Source organism: Glycine soja, chromosome 7 (genome assembly GCF_004193775.1).
Source record: "Glycine soja cultivar W05 chromosome 7, ASM419377v2, whole genome shotgun sequence".
In the NCBI taxonomy this organism is placed as follows: domain Eukaryota; kingdom Viridiplantae; phylum Streptophyta; class Magnoliopsida; order Fabales; family Fabaceae; genus Glycine; species Glycine soja.
In genome coordinates, this window is record NC_041008.1 from 46,739,798 (window position 1) to 46,764,188 (window position 24,391).

Below are 24,391 nucleotides of genomic sequence, written 5' to 3' on the forward strand. Positions count from 1 at the left end.
AATCTTAACCAGACACGGGGCGCGTAAAAAAGTCAGATTTTGACGAATAGGAATTCCCTTCCTCCGGTCAGAATTATTGGAATTCACGCAATTTATTTTCTTGACTAAATACACTTAAGTTTTACTCTTTTTTTTTTTTTTCAAATTATCTACTAGTATCACTTACAGTAATTTTTAAGGTTGTTCTAACTATCGCATTAAAGATAAGTTGAAGAATCAGCATCTAATGACCTTAAAATACATTAAAGATAAGTTCTTCTAAATTCACTTCATACGTTAAAGCACATTTATTGAAGATTTTTTTTTTATTACTTGAATTTATTCAAGAGTTAGACTTTTATTTTGGCTAAAATATTTTTTATGGTTTTTTTTTTTTTTATCAGTGGGAAAGAAAAACATCTACAAGTGCACAAAAACTACACTCGAAGCATCTGCTAGAAGCAAAGGTTTCATCTCAGGAAGAGGCAAAGCCACAGTACGAAGAGTCTCGGATGAGGAGGAACCCAAGCGAGCTAAGAAGTCAGCACATTGGTTTGCCTCCCTAAGGGTATGACACAGCTTCAGATTCCATGTTGTTTTGTCTCTGAAACTTTTTATTCTCCCTATCAAAATTGCATGAGGGTGACAAGCACTGAACTGGTTCTCCTCCAGTTGCAAGGCTTCCAAGGAGTCGGTTTCACAGGTGACATGAATTTAACCGAGCTCTGAAGCTAACAACAAGCCATTATAAAAATTCTCGTTTTGGTCTTTTGAATTTTTTTAAAATGAGTCAATTTCATCCTTTCCTCAGTTTAACATTGATATAGTTAACATTTTATATTTTAAAATGATTAATTGTATTGTAATATAACTCTATTTCTTTTTATAAGAAATAAGTTATACACTATAACTTGTTTAACGGAGGCGGTAACAGTTATAAACTACCTCAATGTTTAAATTAATTATTTAGTTACTCACTAATGAAATAATTAATTTAAACCTTGTAGCAATTTTTAGAAAAATTTCAAAGTATTTTTCTTGAAAAATAATTCCTAAAAATGCTCTTATTCACGATAACGATTCTAATTTACAAATATAAAGTATTACACATGTTTGATTTTTTTCTTATCTAATACTATTAGAGGAATTTTATTTTAAATTATAATGAACAAACAACTGAAAAATTAAAAAAGAAAAACCCTTATCCTTTGAATATTTTTATTTGAATTTTAAAATACATAATATTTATAGTATTTGATTTTTTAATTTTCTTTAAAGTATTAATAAAATACAAAAGTTATCCATACATTATATGAACCAAAATACTAGCAGTTATCATAAAGCTAATAATCAAAGTTAGTGAATAAAAAACTTTACTAAAATTGACTATAATCATCAAGGTTCTGAAAACCGAATCAATCAGATGGATTGGTTACATCAAAAACGTATTTTCATTTTTATTTGTACACATTTTATCCCTGTACTAGAACGATAGAACGAAAATATGTTTTTGGTATACAATAAAAACAAACTTTCGTGGGAATGATACTTTTGAAATTTAGTAATAAGTCACACGCGTGAGTGGTGAGAATAGCAACTCTCTTTCCAAAATAAAGCACTGAGAATTACTATTGATCAAGTAGCCCAGATTTTTAAACTAGCATTAACCTGATTACTGATTATCAACTAATCCGACCACGCGGAAAAATGTACATGTCCGTAAAACCAAAGTACTAGACTACTAGCTTAGTTGCACCGTTACTTTTGTTATTATCGTTAATTCTCAAATCTATTCCTTCATTTTTTTGTCACAAACTTAATTCTCTACATTCTTGTAATTGTTTACATTTTGTTTATCCGCCAACTTGATATTCAATATTACTATAAATATTGACATAACAAAATGTTTACATGAATAGGCTAATATGAATGTGCAATTGAGTGTTGTATCATTATTTTGACTAAATTTTAAATGTTAACGAATAAATCAAAATTACATAATTAAAATAATACAAAACCAAATTTGCAAAATAAATGAAGAAACTAAAGTTAAGAAATGACAATAATAAAAGAAAAGTGTAATTAAGCAAAATGTATTCAATGATTTCAAATAGAAACCGGTAAAAGAAAAAGTGTGGAGATGGTACAGGAAAGGACTGGCTACAAATTGCAAAGAAAAAGAGTTATGCCTAGAATTAGGAGTGTGAAAAGAAGAATAAAAGGCTTTGTGATTTACTTTACCAGAAAAGAAAGAAATCGGTTTGGAGTGGGAGAGAAGAGGCTTAGTTGAAGAAACGTGGCATCCCTATCTCCTTTTATAAGAGACGTGGTATCATTAATATCGAGCGCTAAACAATCTGCAAGTGGACGGTACACAAGCATGCACATGCACACCCCAGCACAAGACGCAAGGGCAAGGAAAGCCAAGAAAGCAAAGGCCTCAAACATAAAATCCTCAGGTCCAGATAATACGGACAAACCAAGGAAAACAACCCTTAATGGAAGGAAGCCTGAGACTGAGAGTACCAATGTGTATACCCTCTTCTGCAAACCCTTATTAATAACTAATTTCAAAATCCGGCTTCCAAGCCAGAAGAGGTACGAGGTCAGAATAAGGGCAAAAAGGCCAAGGAGAAGAGTGCTTAGTAAAGGGTAAGTACATGACGATGATGATGATGACTTGAACTCTCCTCCAACAAAAATAACAAACAGTTGAAGAACAAAAAGTGGGAAGCAGTAAAGCAGAATGTATCCGGCCGTCTTCACATTCCATTTTGTATTGATAATGCCGCCAGTCTGTAAGTGTAAGGGTGCACGGAGGAGAAAGACAATTGTGAGGAAGAGACACGGTTCTGCAAACCCCAGATTTGATACAATGTACCATTTGCATATACTTTCCTCCTGCCATTGCCACTGCAAGTGAAGGCCGCGCCTTAGCAGACTTAACCGAATAATCTCACCAAGACCCCACCAGATTGCAATCAGTATGAACGCGATTCTGATGATCCAGGGACCACTAAAATAGCTGAACTGATCATGATGGATGCGTGACCGAAAGTAATATGAGTATGCAATGCACACGAAGCCCAGAAGAAGCAATATGGCTACTAAACAAATTGTGACCACACTGAATGCACCGGCAGCAAATCTCGACAGGGGCATTACCCGAATTACAGATTCCACCACATGGCAACCTAAAAGATTACTTGATTTTATTGGGTGTCTAACTCAAACAAAGCCACCAGAATCATGAATTGTGGAAATTAAAAGAATGATGAGGAGTTTTAATGGTTGAAAGGAAAGGCACATACCTACGGATGAGAGAATGGATCTAGGAGGGAAGGAAGCGGAGAAATGAGAAATGAGAATCCAAAGGCAAAGATTATGTTGCCTCCAGCCTGTCTCCAGCTGTCTCCACTCACCTACCTACAGCTACAGAGCCGTCCTTTCCTTCTCTTTCTAATTAATATCTCAATTATTTGCACTTCACTATATGTTACACCACACTCAGTTTTTTTTTTTTTTTTTTAACAGCTGGAAAATGAAACTAAATTTAAAGAGAAAGACCACTATCATGTGAGATAAAATAAAAAATAAATTTTGCACAAAGTTTTGAATTTTTTCTTTCTTTTTAGTTAAAGATATTAAATAAATCAAGTTAAAACTTTTTCAGTTAGTTAAAAAACTGTTTAAGTCTAACAAATGGAACATATTTAAATAAATATAAATAACATAATAATAATAATAAAATTATTATTGTTATTAATGCTCCAACAAATAATTTTAAAATAAATATTAAGTTTAAAGAATTATGTTTGAAATGCTAACACATGGAAGTGTTTAAAAAATTATATTGGAATAAATGATACCATATACTGATTTACTAAGCATTTGATACACAATTAATGTTCTATTTGTGTGATCTTTGGAATAAATGATACCATATACTGAATTATATAGAAGCATTTTAAAAATTAAATTAAATAATTACAATTCAAGTATTTTTCAAATTTCCTAAGAAAACTAAAAATAGCAATTACATATATTATAATAAAATCATATCAATTATTTAAAACATGTTATTGTATTCTTTTAAAAACCTTTAAATTATATTATACCACCTTTACGATTTATCTAATTAACATCAAAATATAAGAACTTTTCATACTCTTACCATATCTTACTTTTATCTAACTACGGTATCATCGTAATCTCCTATAACCACCAAACAAAAATTGATCGATTACCTCAAAGCCCATGGCAGGGAAAAAGAAAACCTATCAATGTAATTAATACATGCTTACATCCAACATAAAAATATAGCACTTGTATATTAGTCTAGCTATCATTAAAATTAAAATTAAAAATAAATTAAACATAAAGTTTCAATGTGAAGAAACCGTACCCTACCAAAAACGAAGACACATTATAAAAGTAGACCCTTTCAAGGAATAAATTTTCACTTGAAGCACTTGGCATCCAAAAGAGCCTCGCCCTCAAAAGGTTCACAATCTTCAATCATCTGATTGACACGCTCCTTTTGAGGTTCGTCAGAGATGTCAACCTTAGTCCATTCGTAGAGCTCCATGTCATAGCATTCATCAATCACAAATTGAGGGATTTCTTGCCCACGGAAAAGCCACAGCCCCTTCACCTTAAATGGTGGATCTGATCCAATCACAAGCATCTTTCCAAATGCATACTTGCGAGCCAAATCCATCCGCTGAAGAAATCCACCAACCTTGTTCAATGTCACAAAAGAAACAGTATTCTCCTGATTGTATTTGTAATCACAAAACCAGAGAGAGTATCCCTCGGGATCATACATGTCCCAAAATCCTGCAAGATAAAAAGTGGATTCAAAAGGATGTCAACTGTGTCATATATATTTTTTAAAATTCTTTGAGGCAAGATTCATAATAACTAATTTTGCAATGATTATAGTCATATAATCATATTCCTAATTTAGGAAACATGTAAAACAACGAGCCCGAGGGGCCACAAAAACAATACCTTTGATAGCAACCTCCCTGAAGTTGGTTTTAGTGTTTGAGTAGAGTCTTTTCCACTCATCCAGTATCATCGGACTTGGAGGGAGAAGATCAAGGGGATTCTTGGCTTTAGGCTTGGGAGCCTCCTCTTCTGCTTCTTCTTTGGGCTTTTCTGGCTCCTTGTTTGCCTCTTTCTTTGGTTCATTTTTTACCTTGGGCTTGGATTCTTTTGGCTGGGAAGGCTTCTTTGCAGATTGAACAGGAGGAATAGTTTCAGCCTGCTTGACCTGCCCAATTATTTTTCGGAAGTTTGGCTGATTGACCAAGGTCCAAAAGTATCTCTCAACATGAGGAAACTCAGAGGTAAAGCACTTAACCAGGATGTTTGCAAAACCCAAATATAAATTGCATGTCATTATGATGTCAGCCAGGGTCACAGAATGCCCAACCAGGTAAGTATTGGAAGCAAGGTGAGTGTTCAAAGCAGCCAAAGCTCTCTTTAGTGCAGAAATTGCAGCCTCCTCAGCCTTCATTCAAACACATAATTAAGATCAGGCTATAATATCAGGGTAATATGTTAATGGGAACCAAAAATCCTGATGTAGAACAACAATGCACAGACTGTAAGCAGATGAATTGAACATATCTCCAAGTTCAATACACCACAAAATTGCACCATAATCCTTGATGTGTTACCATTTTCAATTGAACTAACACAGATCTTACATTATTATATTCTTGCCAACAGGATAAAAGAACTAAAACAGATATTTTGAATGGAGGGTCAACATGGAATCGCCATATCAATTTTACGTAGTATAAAAAAATTCTTTGTAACTTACTGGAGGAAGATATGGTCCTCGTCCAACTCTTGGGGCATACCACTTGATAATATTAGCATCAATCTCCAATGATGAAAAATCAATCCATTGTTCAATGTGGGCCTGGAACATTAAAATAATAAAACATGAAGAATATGAGCATATATAAGATAATAGCAGTACAAGCAGCCTTTTCTAGAAGTCACATACACAATTTGAATACTCTACAAAAATAATAAGCATTTGCAATGCCAATAATTTTAGGATGAAAATAGACTCACATGTTCAATCAAAGAAGATCCATACAAAGTGTTATCACCTTTCAGCTGGGTAACTGCAGAAAAAAAACCCACAAAAAAATAATAAAAAAAATAATCACAATAATCCACGTACTCCTAGATATATCTAAATTCCATCCATGAGAATAATCGAAAATGAACATTATTGAATTAGCTCATGTAAACCCCTAAAACATGGACTAAGGGGTTAAAAAAACTGAATAAGAAACACTGTCTATAATAATACTTACCATAGCGAGCAATGGCATTGCTCTCGAATACTGGACCATCAGGTGTTTCCAACACAGGAACCTGGAAGAATAATGATGAAAATATGAGATAAAATAAATGTCAGATTTCCATAATAGATATGTGGATAAACATGGTACCTTGCCAATAGGATTGATCTTGAGAAATTCAGGAGTTTTATTGGAGACACCCATCTCAAAATTTGGGGCAAAGTCAACTTGGACGCCGGCATACTCCGCCGCAATGAGTGTCTTGTAAGAATTTTTGTTGGTTTTTCCACCATGCAGGATCTAGAAAAGGAGTAGGTTAGTGAGTGAGTGTAAGTAACTCTTAAGTGTAAATCTGGACTCACCAGAGGCGCCATGGCTTGGGCTGCAAGGAAAAACAAAACTCGCTCCTCTTCTCTTGATTACGATCTGGACCTGTTCATCAAAAAAGAAATCTCAACACAGCACAAGATAACTGCTTGGAGAGGGAATGAAAGAGATCTTACGGTGCGGGCGAGCGTTCTTCCGAAGCACAATTGGTGCGGTGTGAGATCCAAGAATAGGGTTTTGTTTCGTAGCCCCGCCTCGGACTATTTTCACCCGACATCCGACCCGATTTTCTTTTTTAATATAAATAAGGATCTGCATTTTTAAAAAAAAAAAACTAAATGATATTATGTGTATTTTAAATTAACCATGCTCATTAAATCATTGTCAATTTTTTATAAGGTTATGATTAAAAAAGTAAATATAAAAAATTATATAATTTATTAAATATTTTTATAGACTATCTCATATAATAATTAAAGGTATGGCTCTACTTTTGTAGCATATAAACATACTAATGTTATGAGTGATTTTACAATCATACAATAAATATAAAGCAAAATTAATAAAATCAAAATTTGTTTTTTCTCCATCAGTGTTTCAATATATAAAAAATTAAATTAAAAATATTCTCAATAAATAAATAATAAATTTAGAGAAATTCTATAATTAAAAATGTTGACCTATTTTAAAATTAAAATTAAGACAAATTATATTTTTAGACCTTTAACATTCATAATCTTTTGTTTTTAGTTTCTAAATTTTTATTTAATCGGTTTTGGTAAATTTTTTTTCATTTTTTTCTTCGTGCTTGTCAATTTATATGTTAGATGTTGATGTGGCAAATTTTTTTATTATGTCAAAATTTTTAAGAAATTAGTTGATAAAATCATTTAAAATGTTTTTGCCAATTAAAAACCGCCCGATGATTCCCTAAATCTCCAAAATGTGAGCTCACACACACGAAATCCCCAACCTTAAACCACTTGGGTTCCTTTCTCTTTTCTCTTACATGATGGATCTTACTCCCGAGAGAGAGCAAATTTTTAAGGATAAAAAAATATAAAAAATTAAAAGCGAAAATCTAACAAACAAGGTACAAATTTGACTTGTTGACTGAAGAAGTTTGGCAGAGGCAGGGAATAATTATGTAGTGGATTTTGTTTTGAGGCGGAAAGAGAAGAGAAGTTGGCGGTGACGTGGCTAATTTAGCAACTACAAAATGAGGTGAGGTGAGAAGTGAGAAGTGAAGAGAAAGATGATTGTTTCGATGATGGGTGGTCGATGTTACAGTTCATATCGTAGTAATGCTGTGGCAGCTGTGATGAGGGACAGGAAATGGAAATCCAATTCAAAGTCAGAAGAAGCTGATGTTGTTGTGATTGGTAGTGGCATTGGCGGACTGTGCTGTGGAGCACTGTTGGCAAGATACGAGGAAGATGTGTTGGTTCTGGAAAGCCACGACCAACCAGGTGGTGCTGCCCATTCCTTTGATATCAAAGGCTACAACTTTGATTCTGGGCCATCGTTGTTCTCTGGCTTGCAATCAAGGGGTCCTCAGGCTAATCCTCTTGCTCAGGTCTTGGATGCGCTCGGCGAGTCTCTTCCATGCGCTACTTACGATTCATGGATGGTCCACATACCCGAAGGACAATTCTTGTCGCGCATAGGCCCGACGGAGTTTTTCAAGGTCCAACAAACATTCATTTATGATTTTTCTGCTCTCTCTCTCTCTCTCTCTCTCTCTCTCTCTCATCACTGTCTCACTTGCACGCACTGCAGGACCTTCAACAGTATGCAGGTCCAAATGCTGTTCTTGAATGGCGGAAACTTTTAGTGAGTTCTCTTCTCTTCCATCATCTCAATAAATAAATAATATTCTGCAAACAAGTTTTGTAATTTTTGTTTCGCAGGATGCTGTACTTCCATTATCTACAGCTGCAATGGCTCTTCCCCCTCTATCTATTCGAGGAGACTTGGGCGTTCTTTCCACTGCTGCAGCTAGATATGCCCCCTCTCTATTCAAATCCTTTCTTCAAATGGGACCTCGAGCTTCTCTTAGGGCCACAAAACTTCTCCGACCTTTCTCCGAAATACTTGATGATTTGCAACTCAATGACCCTTTCATACGGAATTGGATTGACCTCCTCTCATTCTTGCTTGCTGGGGTCAAGGCTAATGCCGTACTCTCAGCAGAGATGGTAACTACGAACCACATGTCATGTCTTCACTATGACTTATGAATTTCTAACCCCGTGTCCCGCTTGCTTCATTTTTATTGTACAACAGATTATTCTTCAGCAACCATGTTATCCACAACTTCTCAATTTTAATTTCTAAATAGTACTAGTAAAACTATAAATTTACATTCCTCTTATTAGCACATCAAGTTCCATATATGGCCATAAGAAGCTCACCAAAGTTTCTCTCTTCTGAATTCTCATATGTTAAGACACAAACAAAAAAAGACAGAATAACTTGTGAAATGGTACTGTTTATGCAATAGGATTGTCTTTAGATAATTGCCTTTCTTTATTCACCTTTATAGAACATAAATTTACAGTTATGGTGAAGGGTACTTGGTGGTCCACAGCACGTCAATCTCTAAAGGGCCTCTTGTTAAATTTTGATTCCATTAACAGACTGCAGAAGATTGATCCTTTTCATATGTTCACATTTTCTATAGCAACGGTACAGAAAGTTGAAGCGTTAGAGTACTAACTTAGTGAAACCTTTGTTACTAACATTTTTTTTATTGATGTCTAAACATAACCCCCCCCCCCCCCCCCCCTCTCTTCAGATTTACATGTTTGCAGAGTGGTACAAACCGGGATGCTGTCTTGAGTACCCCCTTCATGGAAGTGCAGCTATTATTGATGCTCTTGTGCGAGGGCTAGAGAAATTTGGTGGAAGAATTTCTCTTCAAAGTCATGTGGAAAACATTGTTGTTGAAAATGACAGAGCCATTGGAGTCAAGCTGGGAAGTGGTCAAGTGAGTACATTTTGATTGATGAGAAAGGCACAAAGATCAACTTTATTTGGATTTACATCTGTATTTTATTTTTTCAATATAAACTGGATTTATGTATCCTGCAGTTCATACGTGCTAAAAAGGCTGTTGTCAGCAATGCATCGATGTGGGACACTTTAAAATTGCTACCCAAAGAAGTTGTTCCAAAGTCCTACTCGGATAGGGTTAACACGACTCCTCAATGTGATTCATTCATGCATCTCCATTTGGGATTTGATGCTGAGGTTTGCCATTTTGGTGACTGGTTTTGTTTGTTTCTAATGTCTTTTACTTGAAGCAATTGATAAATAAAAGAGGAAGGTCCATATTACGGCCGAAGTTTTCATGTGTTTGGTCAGTTCACGAACTGCATTCCAAATAGTTGGTAGTGCAGAAAACACTGTTTCATCGGTGATTTCTTCACTGGGAATTGGTGTAGTTTCCCTCCTTTTATACCACAACGGCACAAGTAATGTCACTCATGCTGTTGCATCTTCAAGTTTCAAGTAGCTGTAATCACCCACTGTCTAAACTACTTAAGCTCAAGTTGATAACATCTTCCAATATCTCCTTGTCCAGGGTATACGCAGTGATCTGGGAATTCATCATATAGTTGTAAATGACTGGAAAAGAGGAGTTGATGCCGACCAGAATGTTGTGTTGATATCAATACCTAGTGTACTTAGTCCTAATCTGGCACCGCACGGGAAACACGTGTTACATGCTTATATGCCAGGAACTGAACCATTTGAGTTGTGGGAAGGACTTGATCGTAGGAGTGCTGAATACAGAAATCTCAAAGCTGAAAGATCAGAGGTATCTGTGTTGTTTGATCACTTTCAGCGAGTTTTGTTTATTTGTAAAAATGGATGTTGTTGCATTTATAACTGTGAAGAAGAGGACAAAAATAATCTGATTAAAATCATCATTGGCTAGTGGCTATAGCTGCAATTATTCAAGATTCAATACTTGTGCAGTTCTCCACTTCTCTAGTTCAATCGGCTATTTTATTCATATCAGGTAATGTGGAAAGCTGTGGAGAGAGCAGTAGGCACAGGTTTCAGCAGGGAGAAATGTGAAGTGAAGTTGGTTGGGAGTCCACTAACACATGAAAGGTTTCTTCGGAGGAACAGAGGAACATATGGACCAGCCGTGCAAGCTGGTTCAGATGCCTTTCCTGGACATTCAACTCCCATTGCACAGCTTTATTGTTGCGGAGACTCCACCTTTCCTGGCATTGGAGTCCCAGCAGTTGCTGCCAGTGGTGCAATTGTAGCAAATTCATTAGTCTCGGTATCTCAACATTCCAAGCTGCTCGATGCAATTGGCATATAAAACCAAGGTTTCATCTTCATGTCCCCACGTTTTCACACTGGAAAAGATTGAATCTTTTCTACTTCTCGTGCAAAAACTACATCTTGGTCAATAACTTATGTGTGGCTTTTCACATCTAGCATGTTTTACCTAGCTCTCTTCATTCAATTTTCACTTGTAATTATTACTAGACTAAATGTTACCTTTTTAATGATTCACAAAAAATTGTTGGAAAATGTTACGCAAATTTTCTTATAATTAGATTGTTGAAAAGCAAAAATAAATGCGGAAGAGGAGTGCCAATAGCAAGAAATTTCAATCAATAGAAAAATGTGTGTTGAAAAGAATGTGTAAGAGAGTGAGTTATTAATATTTCTTTGGAATTATAACACACAAAAGGTGTTTTTACTGAAATAAAAATATGTTGAACTCAAGCCCATCATGAGATGAAGTTTTTAATGATAACAAATTATCAATAAGCACATTTTAAGTCTTCTGAACTTAAGATAATAATTATTTGCTTAGACAACACTGTTAAAAGAATAGGACTTGACGATTCACTTTAGAACAAACCACAAAGAACTGGATCAAACTTGAGAAGTATCAATATGAAGTGTGCAAGTCTCTAGAAACAAAGTATACTTATCAAATATTAGATTGAACATGCCTTTAAAAGATGAAAATGTAGCAAGATGGAAAGTTATGTGTGATCAGAAACATGATTAGAAGATAGATATGATCAAATGGTAGCAAAATCATAAGATGTCACCTCATTTGATGATAACAAAACGAGTAAATAGGCAATTTAGTCCTTGACTTTGTATCTCTGTTGCATATTAGTCTTTAACTTAATGAAAAATTTAAAATAATCCCTATCTTTTGCATAGGTGTTGCAAAATAATCTCTAACTTAAAAGATGCCAGAAATCGTGCTTAAAGTGTTCATGCATTGCGAAGGTTGTGTCTTGCACGATTTCTGGCGGCGCAGATTCCTCCTTAGATTCTTTGTCATCTTTTGATTCCTCTGATTTTTTCTCTTATTCTTTCTGTCCTTCTTCCTCTGCTTTTTTCTCCTCCACTTTGTTTTCCTCTGATTTTTTCTCTTCCTATTCAGAACATAAAAAAAATAGAATTCGGAATGATACATTGATGGTAATTGAAAAAAAAAAGAGGAAAAAAGAATGGTTATGCGGACCTCGCCCATTGGTGTTGACGACTACAGAGATAAGATAGTTACTGTGGATTTTTGTGGTTCATTTTATTTGTGCAAGTGTGTGTGGGTTCTTTTTCGTATATATGCCTCAATTGCTTCATAACCATCAGATCTGAAGAAGTTACTCATTCTATCATCATCAAATGACGTGGTACTAAAATTGATCTCATTAATAACGTTACTTTAAAATTTAATGGAAAAACTATTTTGCAACACTTATGCACAGGGACTATTTTAAATTTTTCATTAAGATAGGGATTAATATACAACATATATACAAAGTCAAAAACTAAATTACCTATTTACTCGTTTTATTATCATCAAATGACGTGACATCTTTAAAGAGGCATGCCCACATGTCATGTCACGTCATCCTTTAGTGTCACGTTGGATAGTCCACGTGGCACTAAAATTGACCTTACTAACAACATTACTTTAAAATTTAACGGAATGATTATTTTTGAATTTAACATTAAGTTAGGGACTAATATACAAAATGAATACAATCTCAAGGATTAAATTGTCTATTCACTCGAAGACAAAAGGATGTTGACTAGAAAAAGAAATTATGATTAATAGTAATTTATGGTTTTACTTTTTAAAATAAATATAGGTTAAATTAATTTGTAACTTCTTGAATTATTTAATATTTTTAACTACCTCACTCAAAATTTTATTTTTAATTAAGTCCTTAAACTTGAATTTTTTTAAATTAGGTCCTATGTAAAAGAAACTTTTATATATATATATATATATATATATATATATATATATATATATATATATATATATATATATATATATATAAAAGAAACTTGAATTTAATATTTTAAAAAATATCAATAATTAAAAATATTATTATCATGATTTAAATTGTTTATGGTGAACATAAAATATCATTTATACATTTAAAAATATTTATTTATTAATGATTTTAATTATGTTATAATTTATAAAATAAATTACACTAATCACGTTTGAAGTTTCATTAAAAATACATTAAATTCTTCCTAATTTTTATGTTCTAACACTAACATCTTTCATTTTCATTGTTTGAAAAATATTACATTATGTTTTTTTAAAAGGGACCTTTGAATATTAAAAAAGTTGAAAGAATTTAATTTTTTTAAATATTAAAGTATTTATTTTATTATATATTACATTATAATTTCATAAATTTTTATGCGGTTAGTGTAATTTATTCTATTTTATATATTAAAATATTTATTTATTATAAAATTTAATTTATAAAAAATATTTATCTTGCACAATGGACAAATTAATATGTATGTATATAAAAGATTTTCTAACGTGTACACATTTATTTTTTTAGCAATGAGTGTATTGACAATTTTTTTCCCGTAAATATACTTTTTCTCTCATCCTTTTCTCCAATCTATACTACTTTGTAATAAAATATAAATATTATATCATATATTTTTTTATTTGGTTTTAAAATTACTTATTTATTAAATTTTATAATTTTTTTTAATTTTTTAAAGAAAATGATATTATTAAATATAATTATTTTTGTTTTATTATTTAATTTACTTAACATATTTTTTAGGTGAATATTTTTATTTAAAATTTGAATTTTCTAATATAATTATTTATAATATAATTATATTACTAAATATAATTAGTTTGTTTATGTCTTTAGATTTAATTAAAAATGAGAAGAATTTTTGTTTAACAATTTATAGAAGAATATTATGTTGCATTATCTATAAAATACTTAAATAATTACGCTTGACTAAGAAAAAAATTTAAGATGGAGATATGTTAAGACAATTGTTTCTTTTATGACCATGTTGCCAACAAATTTTACATTTTTTTTCACTTTCTCGTTCATTTTGTTCTTCGTCCATCTTAGGAATGTGAGTTGAAATGAGACGATCATTTACCGTCATCTTTCTCCTTGGATCAAGACCCCACTGATCTCGTTCATATTCTTGTCACATTGATTCGGATATTTTTAATATAAAAAATAGTTCATATTTAACAGTTATCAGTATTTTTTGGATATTTTAATCTTTTCTTTTCATATCTGCAAGCCATAAATAATAAAAATATCAATTCTTATCACTTAAGTAAAAAATAACTGCTAAATAAATATTTTTAAAGATATTTTCAATATAACAGTTACTACTCTTTAAAATTTTATATCTATTATATAAGATAGATGTATTAATTATTTTTTAGTGTGTTTTTTAGTTTATTTTAATACTACTAACTGATTTTCTTATTTTTTTAATTAACGAACATAATAAAAAAAAATATCAACAACACATAAATTTAACAACAAAAGTACATACAAAGTAACTAAAAAATTGTACTCTAATTTTATCCAATTTTTTTATTTTTCTTTATCTATATATTTTTTCTTTAAAAAATAAAAAAAAACAAAATTATAAAATTTAATTTAATAAATAAGTAATTTTAAAACCAATTAAAAAAGTTGTATAATAATATTTATATTAAAAAAACAAAAAGGAGAAAGAAAGTTTCAAGTAATGTATATTGGAAATTAAATTGCAAAGTAATTTAGATTGAAAAAAAAAAGGAGAGAGAAGTGTATTTATGAAAAAATCTGTGTATTGACAAATTACGTAATTATTATATTTTAAGACAATATCTTATTATAATTTGCTAATGTATTCACACTAAAAAATAAGTGTGTATGTCAACCACATACCACACACACACCCTTGATTTTGCTAATAACTAATATATATGAAAATGTCTATTTGACTACTTTTAATGAATTTTGTCTCTTAACAATTTTTTTTTATTAAAAAAACTTGAATATGAGATCTTGATATTCTTACTTAAAGAATTCAAACTCAAGTCTAACCAACAAAATATTAGTATATAATATTTTTTTTATTATTATTAGGACTCTAAATTGAGAAACTACAAATATACAAAGTAACACCTTATCCTAGGGTTTTGGAGGCTCTCTCTTCCTGGAAAGGAGATCTCCTTTGTAGGAGTAATGGGAAGGTTAAGACTCGAATAAACGAAAATCAACGTTTGATGCATGAAGGAGTAATGGAGAGGAATTTTAAGCAAACGGTATAATTTTAAGGAGAAAATACTCTATCTCATACACATGCTAACTTCTATACTTACTTTAAAATGTCATCATGTATTAAATTTTACCAACATCAAAATTACTTTCGCACAACTTATTATTAATTCAAGAATAAATTATGTTTTAGTCCTCAAACTTTTTTTTGGTCAAATATTTTAGTCCTTTTTGTCTGTTTCATATGTGTCAATTATTTTTATTATTATTTTATCATGAATAATTTTTTTACGGCTAAAAATCAACATAACTTTGTTTTTGAAAAAGATGAGATATTTTGTGACGATTTTTAGCTTTCATAAATTACTTCATCTTAAATGATTAGAATATTTTTAGTCTCAGATCTTGAACGATTTTCTGTTGATCTTCCAATAAAAGAGCTCTAGATTAGAGAATCAGTTATTGTAAAAAACCCTGAAAATCTCTTCACATTGTTTAAAAAAAAATTATTTTTACTGTCTCCCTAACCATAAATGCTAAAATTTCTTACTTTTCACAAATGTTTTGATTTAAATGTTTTTTATTTCACTTTGTTTTCAAGTAATTGATACTTCATAATGTTGTGTTGAGATCGGATTTTAGTTATAGACCTGTTTTTTAATTTTGTTTCTGAGCAAATTTAAATACTTTTCACAAATTCATCATTTTTAATTTTGTTTTTTCAACATGTTTCCTCTACAAATCCGAATCTTTGGTACAAGTTCTTTGTATACTAGGGGTCTTTAAGGATATTTCTTTCCTGGCCATCCATCATCTTTTTTTTTGTTAAAAAAAACCATGTATTTGTTCTTTGAAGTTTTGCCTTTGACGGCCTTCCGCACGAGGCCATCATTGTTGGTGTTTCTGTGCAACGTTTCCAACACCATTCCTTTGTCACTTTCCAGAACTAGAAACACATTTTTCCATTTCTATTGTCACTTTCCAGAACCAGAACTGTGTTTTCCAGAACCAGATATTTCTGGGTTGTAGTTGCATGCAACATTGGTCTAGGCTAAGGATGTTATGTTCTGGATTCCGATTCTAGGTGGTTAGAAGTTTGAACATGTTCTTGCTTTTTTTCAATTAAAAAAATAAAACTTTTTAGTGGCAGTTTCTACGGTTGGAAACCACCACCGTGTTAATTATAACATGAAGGTATTTCAGAAAGAAAAAAAGCATCGAGACAATTTTTAGCAGTTAATATTTTTATATTATTAAATGCATTAACTTTGCATTACTTTAGAAACATGATAAAGAACTAAAGTGAAAAAAAAAAGATAAATAATCAAATAGGTCATTTAGCTAAACAAAAAGGAATGCGATTAAAATACCTTTCTAGGTGAACTTAAATAAGCAATTTAAAGCAATATCATTGATTATTAATTACAAACCAAAAATAAGCACCACTCTCTCCCAGCCCACTCTTATGCAGAGGAATAATGTATAGACCTGGATAAAAATTGTCAGTCGAGGTAGAAAAGAGTCACAATCTTCCGCAAATTTTTTGCTTCTTGACAAGTTTCCATGAGCAACCGACTATCATGGAAAGCAAAGCAAATGACTTGCTGCACGTGCGAAATGATATCCATATTACATAGCCTGCATGTGAAACAATGGAAGAAAAAATAATGGCCCAATCTTTACTGCAATAACAACATAGCTTTCTCAAAACAAAAAATAATAATAATATAGCCTGCATGTGAATCAATGGAAGGAAAAATAATGCTCCAATCTTTATCGCAATCAATACAAGCTTATTCATCTTACTCAAATTAGCCTACAAACTGAACTTGCACTAGAGCTTGACCAAGGGGCACAATGTGGATTAACTAACTATGGAGAACTTTTCAATTGAGACAGGGTGTTTCTGAGAAAATTATATGAAAATTAAAAGTTCAAGTGCATAAATTAACTCGTACAGACTTTGATTCATTTTATTTTCTTCTCCACTACTTGACGGATAAACTTACTTAAATTGGCTCAAAAAGGGATAAAAAAAAATTGGCTCAAAAAGTGACAATAATCCTACAGTCTGATTACAAAACGAAAGTTTTTCAAACTGCATTGATATGGATCGTGGATGGTTTCTAGACAGATTTGACTATTCTAGAGTGAAGATATGTGCAAGTTAAAAAGTAAAGTTGTATTCACCGTTGATCTAAAATTAGTTAAGAATTAAGATCACGAGACAGCTTACTTCAAATCAATAGATACACGTTCACTTTTACACATTTGGTTACTTTACAAGAGCTAAATTCTTTGTAGAGATGGTATTGTTACACTAGCAATAGCATTCAGTGATATGAGATTATGTCTTCATATTATTCCTAATATTGTATTTATTATTAGAATATTCTATTTCCTATTTGCTCATTATAAATAAAGGCTAGTCTGGGCATCCAAGACAGACAACATTACATTAAAACACTGTTACACGGTATCAGAGCAAGGTTGAGCAAGTAAGGTTGCTAGTCGTCCTACTTTCAATGACCTATTTGCACAATTCCTTAAATCTAATATCAGAAGACTAGGTTTGATCCACGTTTCTGCACAGGCACACAGTACCGAGCCTCCCTCTGCCACTGTTTGGCAGCTGTCCCAACACCCTTTTGCCAGCAACCTCCTCCAATCATTGTTGCCTCCCATCGGTGACCACCACGATGTTGATCGCACAGCCAAATGCCGCTGCACACGCCCACACGCGTGGCCAGTCTCCGGTGACACCCACTTGTTGGCAAGACCAACCTCAGCCTCCTCCATCTCCAGCGAACCTTACCAGCCCCCTGCTTGGCTGTTTTTCATACCGTTTGGCTTTCATTTGACTCACATTTAGGTTCTGTTTGGCCTTGTTTCAATGTGTTTCATGGCCTCAATCGACCCTCCTTTAGAATCTGCTTCCACAATGACATTCACCAATGTCCCTCACACAGACACATCTGTGCGCGCCGACTATTCGGCCTATTCGGAAACCAGTGTGCCGCCCTCTTGTCGGTCAGCATCAGTGACCTTCCAAGAATGCCACGTCATCCACGTACGCAACCAACTCTGCTGCAGCAACCCCACACAGGGCCACTTTCCAGCGAGAGAAGTTCACGTACACGACACGTGACGCATTTCTGGCAAGCATCACACTGGAACCGCCTCCTTCCGCCTCAGGGCATGCTTTATTCACCGGTGAACAATACCCATTGCCACTAAGGGCCTTCGTTGGCTGCAGTCAAGGTTTTTTGGCACAATCACACGACTGAAATCGTCTTTATTTTCGTTTATGTTGGGTTTATCATATTTGTTACAAACTTGGTTCATATGACACATGCTCCAGCTTGAGGTAGAGTGTGAGATTATGTCTTGATATTATTCCTAATATTGTATTTATTATTAGAATATTTTGTTTCTTATTAATCAATAATTGATTGATCTTGTAATCAATACATATTCCTTTTTCATATTATAAATAACATGAGGTGTGGTCTACATTGACACATAACATTACACAGTAAAACATTGTTATAAGTGAGATATGTCCTATGTCATTGCATCCCTAAACTGGCACTATACCCATTAAAAACATAGCACTGTAGCATCCATTTGAACATGCTATTTCCTAATTACGGGGTTCCTTCTTTAACTTTTTTTCAAGTAAAATGAACAATAATGATATTTGCACAAACTTTAAACTCACAAACCCCTCACATACTCTACTGAGAGTCCTGAACTATTAAGAATAAGTTAGAACAAGACCAAGTTGTCATCCATTGGCTCGTATGTTAGTCTGAGAGGTTTTGAGTAGAAAGTCTAGGCACCTATCATGACCCCAAAGCACCTATCATGACCCCAAAACGAAAGACAAGGAAAAGCTAGAACAAACCTGCTGGCTTCTATTAGAGGTAGATGATCATTATGGGGCTTTTCTATGACATTTTTCACCTGCATATTCGACAAAATCATTGAAATCATAACCAGTGACTAAAAAATGGACCAGTCCGCCCAGTCAGACCAGAAACCCGGGGAACATAAATAGCCACAAAAAAACTGGCTTTTTCTTTTTTTGGCTACTTTAAAAAATTAAAAAAGAAAAAACCTAAAAATGATGTTTGATCCTAAAAATCCAATTACCTAAATCCTACTAAACAGCCTTTTCCTTCTAACAAATTTCCTTCTGTAACAAAAGTACAGAAACGTACAAGATATCACAAGTACATTTAATTTAGGAGATAATTAACTTGTAAACTATCATATTTGTTGTTTAATAGAAAAAAAAGAAAAGAAAGATGAAATTAGAATAAGGAGAGGACACGCATCTTTAAAAGCATAAAGCATGCACACTCAATGAAACGAAGTTCACAAAAAAAGAAAAAAACACAAAAAAGAAACAAGCAAACTGTTACACCCAATAAGAATGCAACAAGGCTGCTCACAGTCAATAACTCAGATGGAGCAAAGCTCCTCGCAAGATGGACAATAAAACACTAGAGACTATAACACCCGTTTTCCTAAGGAAGTACCCACTTCTCTACTCAGCCTAGCCAAATAACTTTTACTACTCAATTACAACCCCCCTCCCCGTTTTCTTCGGTTACTCCCCCCCTCCCCTCCTCCCTCCAAATAACCATTCTCCCTCTCCTCATTTTGCATGTGATAAGAACCTCAAGAGAACCATGCCACAAAAGCTACAATAGAAATCCCATACCTTGCAATTGAATCCTAACAGTGTGATTCTCGTATTCCCCTCTCCATTCTGTTATGCTGTCCCTCTGTCTCTTCCCTCACCCCCTCAGCTGGTGCACCTGGTTCTTTCTACTTTCATATACAAGGCCATGTTACTTAGGTCCATTTATTCCCTCTTCTAATCCCACGCCCTCTCACCTCCCAGTCCCTATCCTATAAATTTGCATTATAGGCCTATCAACAAGCTAGACAATAATCCAATCCTTGATGCTGGCAATTTGCTTCAATCAACCTTTAAAACCTTCAACTGTCACTTGACATGTTCAATTATCATCTTGATTTTAAAATATAGAATACAATCACCAGGAAAAAAAAATTATACTTATTTGAATGCATGGGATTCCCTTTGAAAACGGATAAGCATCTTACAATATTAGAAAAATACCAAAATTGATTTCAAAAAATATGGGAAATAATTGAAGCTTTAAGAGAAGTTAGGACTGCTTTTCAGGGAATATGCATATATAATTATTTATAACACAAAATTGATGACATGAGGAAATAATATTAATTATTAACACATTTAGTGATACATAATTTGTTGGTGGAGAAAGAAGTGATATCGGTTTGAACCTGTAGTTTTGGAGGTTACAAAGAGGCTCCCATGCTTTCTGTTGAAACTTGAAAGTACATGGCTTTGGGTATAATGGGAGGAAAAGGAGAAATAGAGACTATTAAGAGATTGATGATGTGATGTATTAAAATGATATGATATGATTGTAAAACCCAAAGCTCAAACAATTATTTATGCTAATCATCAATGGTGACTCAGTGGGGAAAGGATGTGCCTTGGCACAACAAAAAGGTTGCTACTTGCTACCATGTGATACAAACCAGAACTAACACAGAAATTAAGCGGCAAATAGCACTCTAGCAGAAAATAAAATCTGAATAGTTTTGGACAAAAAATAGAGATGAAATAAAGGAATACCTTCTATAACAGTATAAACAGATATCAGATAGAGGGACAGAAAAGACCGGTGTACAGCAAAAAAAAAAAGTACCACTGTTAAAATAACAATATGTAAAGAAAATGAAAATCCTTTTTTCAAAAAGTATATAAACACTTATATCCAAACCTTTAAGAAAGCATATAAAAACTTCAAACTTAAACCTTACTTTGGACAATAGCTCCTGACTCTCTGGAGGCTGTTTTCTTAAACTTTGAGGTAATATAACAGTAAGCAACTCCGGTTTCTCTGCCCTTAAAGCACCTCGGATAACAGCAGCATTAGTCCCAGATGCTCCAGATGTGTATATATGATTTTTCTACAAACAGATGGACAAGAAGTTGTGAGACACAGCTATTGGAATTGTTAACAAAAATCATAACTATACTGCATCACCAATTCACCATATATTGTGTTCCACAAGACTACAAGAAAGCATATGATACTATAGAGTAAAATAACAGAAACTTACAGTTATAACCATAGCATAGCTAAGAATCTCAATTAGTTCTTGGTGCATGAATCCCATGTTCCGAGTTCCAAAAAAGCCAATAGCTCTAGGTCCTTGCTGTTGAATGGCCAATAACTCCTGTAAAGAAACATAATGAAGTTCAAAATGCTGTACAACTATGGGTGTGTTTGACATGCACTACAGTACAGGACAAAGAGTATAGCACAAGGCAACAATTGAGTTACAACAGTTTTTTATCATGTACATTGTTTGATGAACAATGAACAACACAAGCAAAATAATATAAAATTTACTAAAATATCCTTTTTAATATTAATCATCTTAATAGAATTTACATTATTATTGTGAATTCAAAATACAGAATATATACAAGTAAGCTAACTAGTAGATAATGTGAATTTAAAATACATGGTATGATAAGCTTGTTGCAGCTAGTAGATAATGTGAATACATGCCATGATAAGGTAGTTGCATCTAGTAGATAATGGGTGAGAAATAAGAGAGAGGTGGGGTATGTGTATCTTTTGAATACTTTGTATCTGGGTTGTCGCATGATTTTCTGTGTAACAAGAAGTTGAGTTCTTGTCCTGTCCTCATCTATTTAATTTGTGTTGTCCCATAAATTTTAGCAAATAAAATGGACCCTTAATGTCCAGCAAGAACAATTTAAGATTATGAATATTCGTCAGTTGTGTTAAAATTAAATGTCAAAGTAAAAAAAAAAAAAAAAAAAGTGCCAATATTACATGCTGTTACAAACCTGCAGATAATCAACATCAGGAACAGGCTTGAACTCCGCTACGCGAATGGATCCTGATCCTTCAACAAGTGATTGGGCCTGAGTTGGAATTTGAGTCGCTAGTTCTTCATCAGAACCAAATAAGGCTAACCCATTCTCCAATTCATAATCTCGATCTCTTTTCATATGTCCATGAAGCCACTATACCAGTACATAAAAACAGAGAGTCCCTGGTAGTAAAAATTAGTGAACAACAACTGCCCACAAGCCACAAGGAGTGGTGATGATGCAAGATGAAACTGACATGAGCAGAACAAGCAAGAAAATAATTGTAATACTACCCTACTTACACCAGTACATGAGGGAGGCACTAGACAACAGCTTGATACGATAAATAGTCAATCTAAATAATAGTTTTGAAAGAGAGATATATACCGTCCGTCTTGAGGAAAATGGTTTCTTGCAGATAGCGATGCGTCTGTGGTGAGACAGAGACAGGGACAAAGAGAAGCTAAACAAGGCATTGAAATTAGGGTTTGGTTTGTGGTTATAATGTGGACAAGAAGCAACGATGGAAGAACGACATAGGTTTAGAGTTAGAGTCACTGTGGCACTCATTCCTTCTTCTTCTCTTCCTTTTCCTCGATTTCTTCCTCACCTTTTTTTCTTTTTCCACCTCCCTCTCTGCTCTGCTATGCTCTGTTCTGCTTTCTTCCGCTTTTTAATATTCTTTACGATAATAATTATCCTCGAATCCAATCCAAAATACAAATGTTACCCTTTTCCTTCTCAAAACTGGAAAGGCTGAGAATCTCCCAACCTAGGGACTGGGACCCACTCACTTTTGGGCTTTACATTAAACAAACCCAAAACAAATTCATCCTTTTCGGCTTTATAATAAAGTTTAAATATATTGAAATCAATTATGAAAATTATAAATTATTTTTATAGATTTTCTAAATCTCCCTTTTATCGTTGTAGGTGTAATATTTTTTAAATAATTGAGAAACGTTAGTGTATGAATAGAAAAGGTAGGAAAATTTGTGTAATTTTACGAAATTTTTTGTGAGATTAATATTATTTATTTTATTTTATTATTTTTAACAATTTTTAATTTTTTGAATAATAATTTTAAAATAATATATTTATTTCCTATTCTAAGCATGCATATTGTATCCGTTTAAATATTTTTAAGAATAAACTACACTCATTCTTGAATTTTTTTCAAATTACATATAACATCACTATTTTTCTATTCTTACACTAACTTCTTTTATGTTTAAAAACATTATAGTGACACATTCTTATACGTTATACTAATATCCCCTTAATATTTGAAAATGTTATACAGCCCTTACATATAACACTAACACATGCCATATAAGGAAAGTTATTGTGATGGTTTAAAAAGCAAGGAATGTTTGTGTAATTTTACAAAATTTCAAAGGTAATTACTGTAATTTACTCCATTTTTAACATTTAGAGTTATTTTAAAAAAAATATTTTTAGCAAGGAAACTAAGGGTCCATTTGGTGGTCAGAATAAGATACGATGTGATAAAATATATCATATATGAATAGGACAAGAGTGGGATAAGCCTTAATCATATCCAATGTTTGGTGTGCACCATGATACAAACCAAATAATGATAAGGGGTGGTGACAGGACAACGACGATGATGGTAGTGGTAGTTGCGGAGATGACAATGGTGGTGATAATGATAGTGATAGTGTTGGTGGTGGTGGTTGCTCACAGTAATAACAATGACAAATGGTGGTAGTGGTGGTGATAATGGTGGTGGTTGTGGTAGTGACAATGACAATGATAGTGGTTGCATCAACAACAATGACGATGAGTGGTGGCAGCGACGATGGTGGTGATTATGACGGAGATGATGACGATGATGTGGTTGTGGTGATGGTGACGACAACGATGACAGTGACGAGAATGATGGTCCTGGAAATGATAGCGGTGACGACAATAGTAATGATGATAAGGTTGGTGACAATGTTGACTACAATGATAATGGTGGTGGCATAGGGTGGTAGGGGGGGAGGGGGGAGTATCTGTTAGTTGCTATTCATGAGTTAATATTGGATTGGAAATTTGCAAGAAAATAGCAATGTGCCTCCAATTTATAGTTCTTTTTGTGAAAATTGTATATATTTTCTTTCTTGTGTGATTTTATAGAGTTGAAACTCCATTTTTGTGATTTTATAGAGTTGAAATACTCATATTTAAACTTATCAATGTTTTGTTTTGGTTGG

The 24,391-nt window shown here is 33.1% G+C and overlaps 3 protein-coding genes and 1 pseudogene across 5 annotated transcripts; 1 reads left to right on the plus strand and 3 right to left on the minus strand.

Moving 5' to 3' along the window:
- Nucleotides 1–2,014: 2,014 nt before the first annotated feature.
- On the minus strand, nucleotides 2,015–3,508 carry LOC114420292. Its single transcript, XM_028386226.1, has 2 exons — nucleotides 3,291–3,508; nucleotides 2,015–3,173 (listed from the first exon to the last, which is right to left on the minus strand). The coding sequence occupies exon 2, from the start codon at nucleotides 3,139–3,141 to the stop codon at nucleotides 2,212–2,214; it is 930 nt and encodes a 309-aa protein (XP_028242027.1). The 5' UTR covers nucleotides 3,142–3,173; nucleotides 3,291–3,508; the 3' UTR covers nucleotides 2,015–2,211.
- Nucleotides 3,509–4,197: 689 nt separating this feature from the next.
- Nucleotides 4,198–6,908, minus strand: LOC114420291 (elongation factor 1-gamma-like). Its single transcript, XM_028386224.1, has 8 exons — nucleotides 6,812–6,908; nucleotides 6,671–6,740; nucleotides 6,459–6,608; nucleotides 6,321–6,381; nucleotides 6,073–6,125; nucleotides 5,813–5,914; nucleotides 4,993–5,497; nucleotides 4,198–4,818 (listed from the first exon to the last, which is right to left on the minus strand). Exons 2-8 carry the CDS (start codon nucleotides 6,680–6,682, stop codon nucleotides 4,439–4,441), a joined length of 1,263 nt encoding a protein of 420 aa, XP_028242025.1. The 5' UTR covers nucleotides 6,683–6,740; nucleotides 6,812–6,908; the 3' UTR covers nucleotides 4,198–4,438.
- A 771-nt stretch (nucleotides 6,909–7,679) lies between these two features.
- On the plus strand, nucleotides 7,680–11,198 carry LOC114420293 (prolycopene isomerase, chloroplastic-like). 2 transcript variants are annotated; one of them, XM_028386227.1, is made up of 8 exons: nucleotides 7,680–8,322; nucleotides 8,415–8,468; nucleotides 8,546–8,833; nucleotides 9,207–9,323; nucleotides 9,433–9,624; nucleotides 9,729–9,887; nucleotides 10,222–10,458; nucleotides 10,663–11,198. In XM_028386227.1, the coding sequence occupies exons 1-8, from the start codon at nucleotides 7,891–7,893 to the stop codon at nucleotides 10,975–10,977; spliced, it is 1,794 nt and encodes a 597-aa protein (XP_028242028.1). In that variant the 5' UTR covers nucleotides 7,680–7,890; the 3' UTR covers nucleotides 10,978–11,198. The 2 variants fall into 2 exon arrangements, with proteins under 2 accessions (XP_028242028.1, XP_028242029.1); XM_028386228.1 differs by lacking the exon at nucleotides 9,207–9,323 and having other exon boundaries at nucleotides 7,692–8,322.
- Nucleotides 11,199–16,499: 5,301 nt separating this feature from the next.
- LOC114420294 lies at nucleotides 16,500–22,881 on the minus strand (annotated as a pseudogene). The gene is made up of 6 exons (XR_003668374.1): nucleotides 22,560–22,881; nucleotides 22,146–22,325; nucleotides 21,386–21,502; nucleotides 21,083–21,232; nucleotides 19,104–19,162; nucleotides 16,500–16,834 (listed from the first exon to the last, which is right to left on the minus strand). The product of XR_003668374.1 is annotated as an uncharacterized LOC114420294 (transcript).
- Nucleotides 22,882–24,391: the final 1,510 nt, after the last annotated feature.

Coding starts and splice junctions, on each gene's coding strand:
- LOC114420292 (XM_028386226.1), bottom strand. CDS start 3,141: ATGCCCCTGTCGAGATTTGCTGCCGGTGCATTCAGTGTGGTCACAATT.
- LOC114420291 (XM_028386224.1), bottom strand. Junction 5,915..6,072: donor GATCTTCTTTGATTGAACAT/GTGAGTCTATTT, acceptor TTAATGTTCCAG/GCCCACATTGAACAATGGAT. Junction 5,498..5,812: donor GAGGACCATATCTTCCTCCA/GTAAGTTACAAA, acceptor GTTTGAATGAAG/GCTGAGGAGGCTGCAATTTC.
- LOC114420293 (XM_028386227.1), top strand. CDS start 7,891: ATGATTGTTTCGATGATGGGTGGTCGATGTTACAGTTCATATCGTAGT. Junction 9,324..9,432: donor TCACATTTTCTATAGCAACG/GTACAGAAAGTT, acceptor CCCTCTCTTCAG/ATTTACATGTTTGCAGAGTG. Junction 9,625..9,728: donor TCAAGCTGGGAAGTGGTCAA/GTGAGTACATTT, acceptor TGTATCCTGCAG/TTCATACGTGCTAAAAAGGC.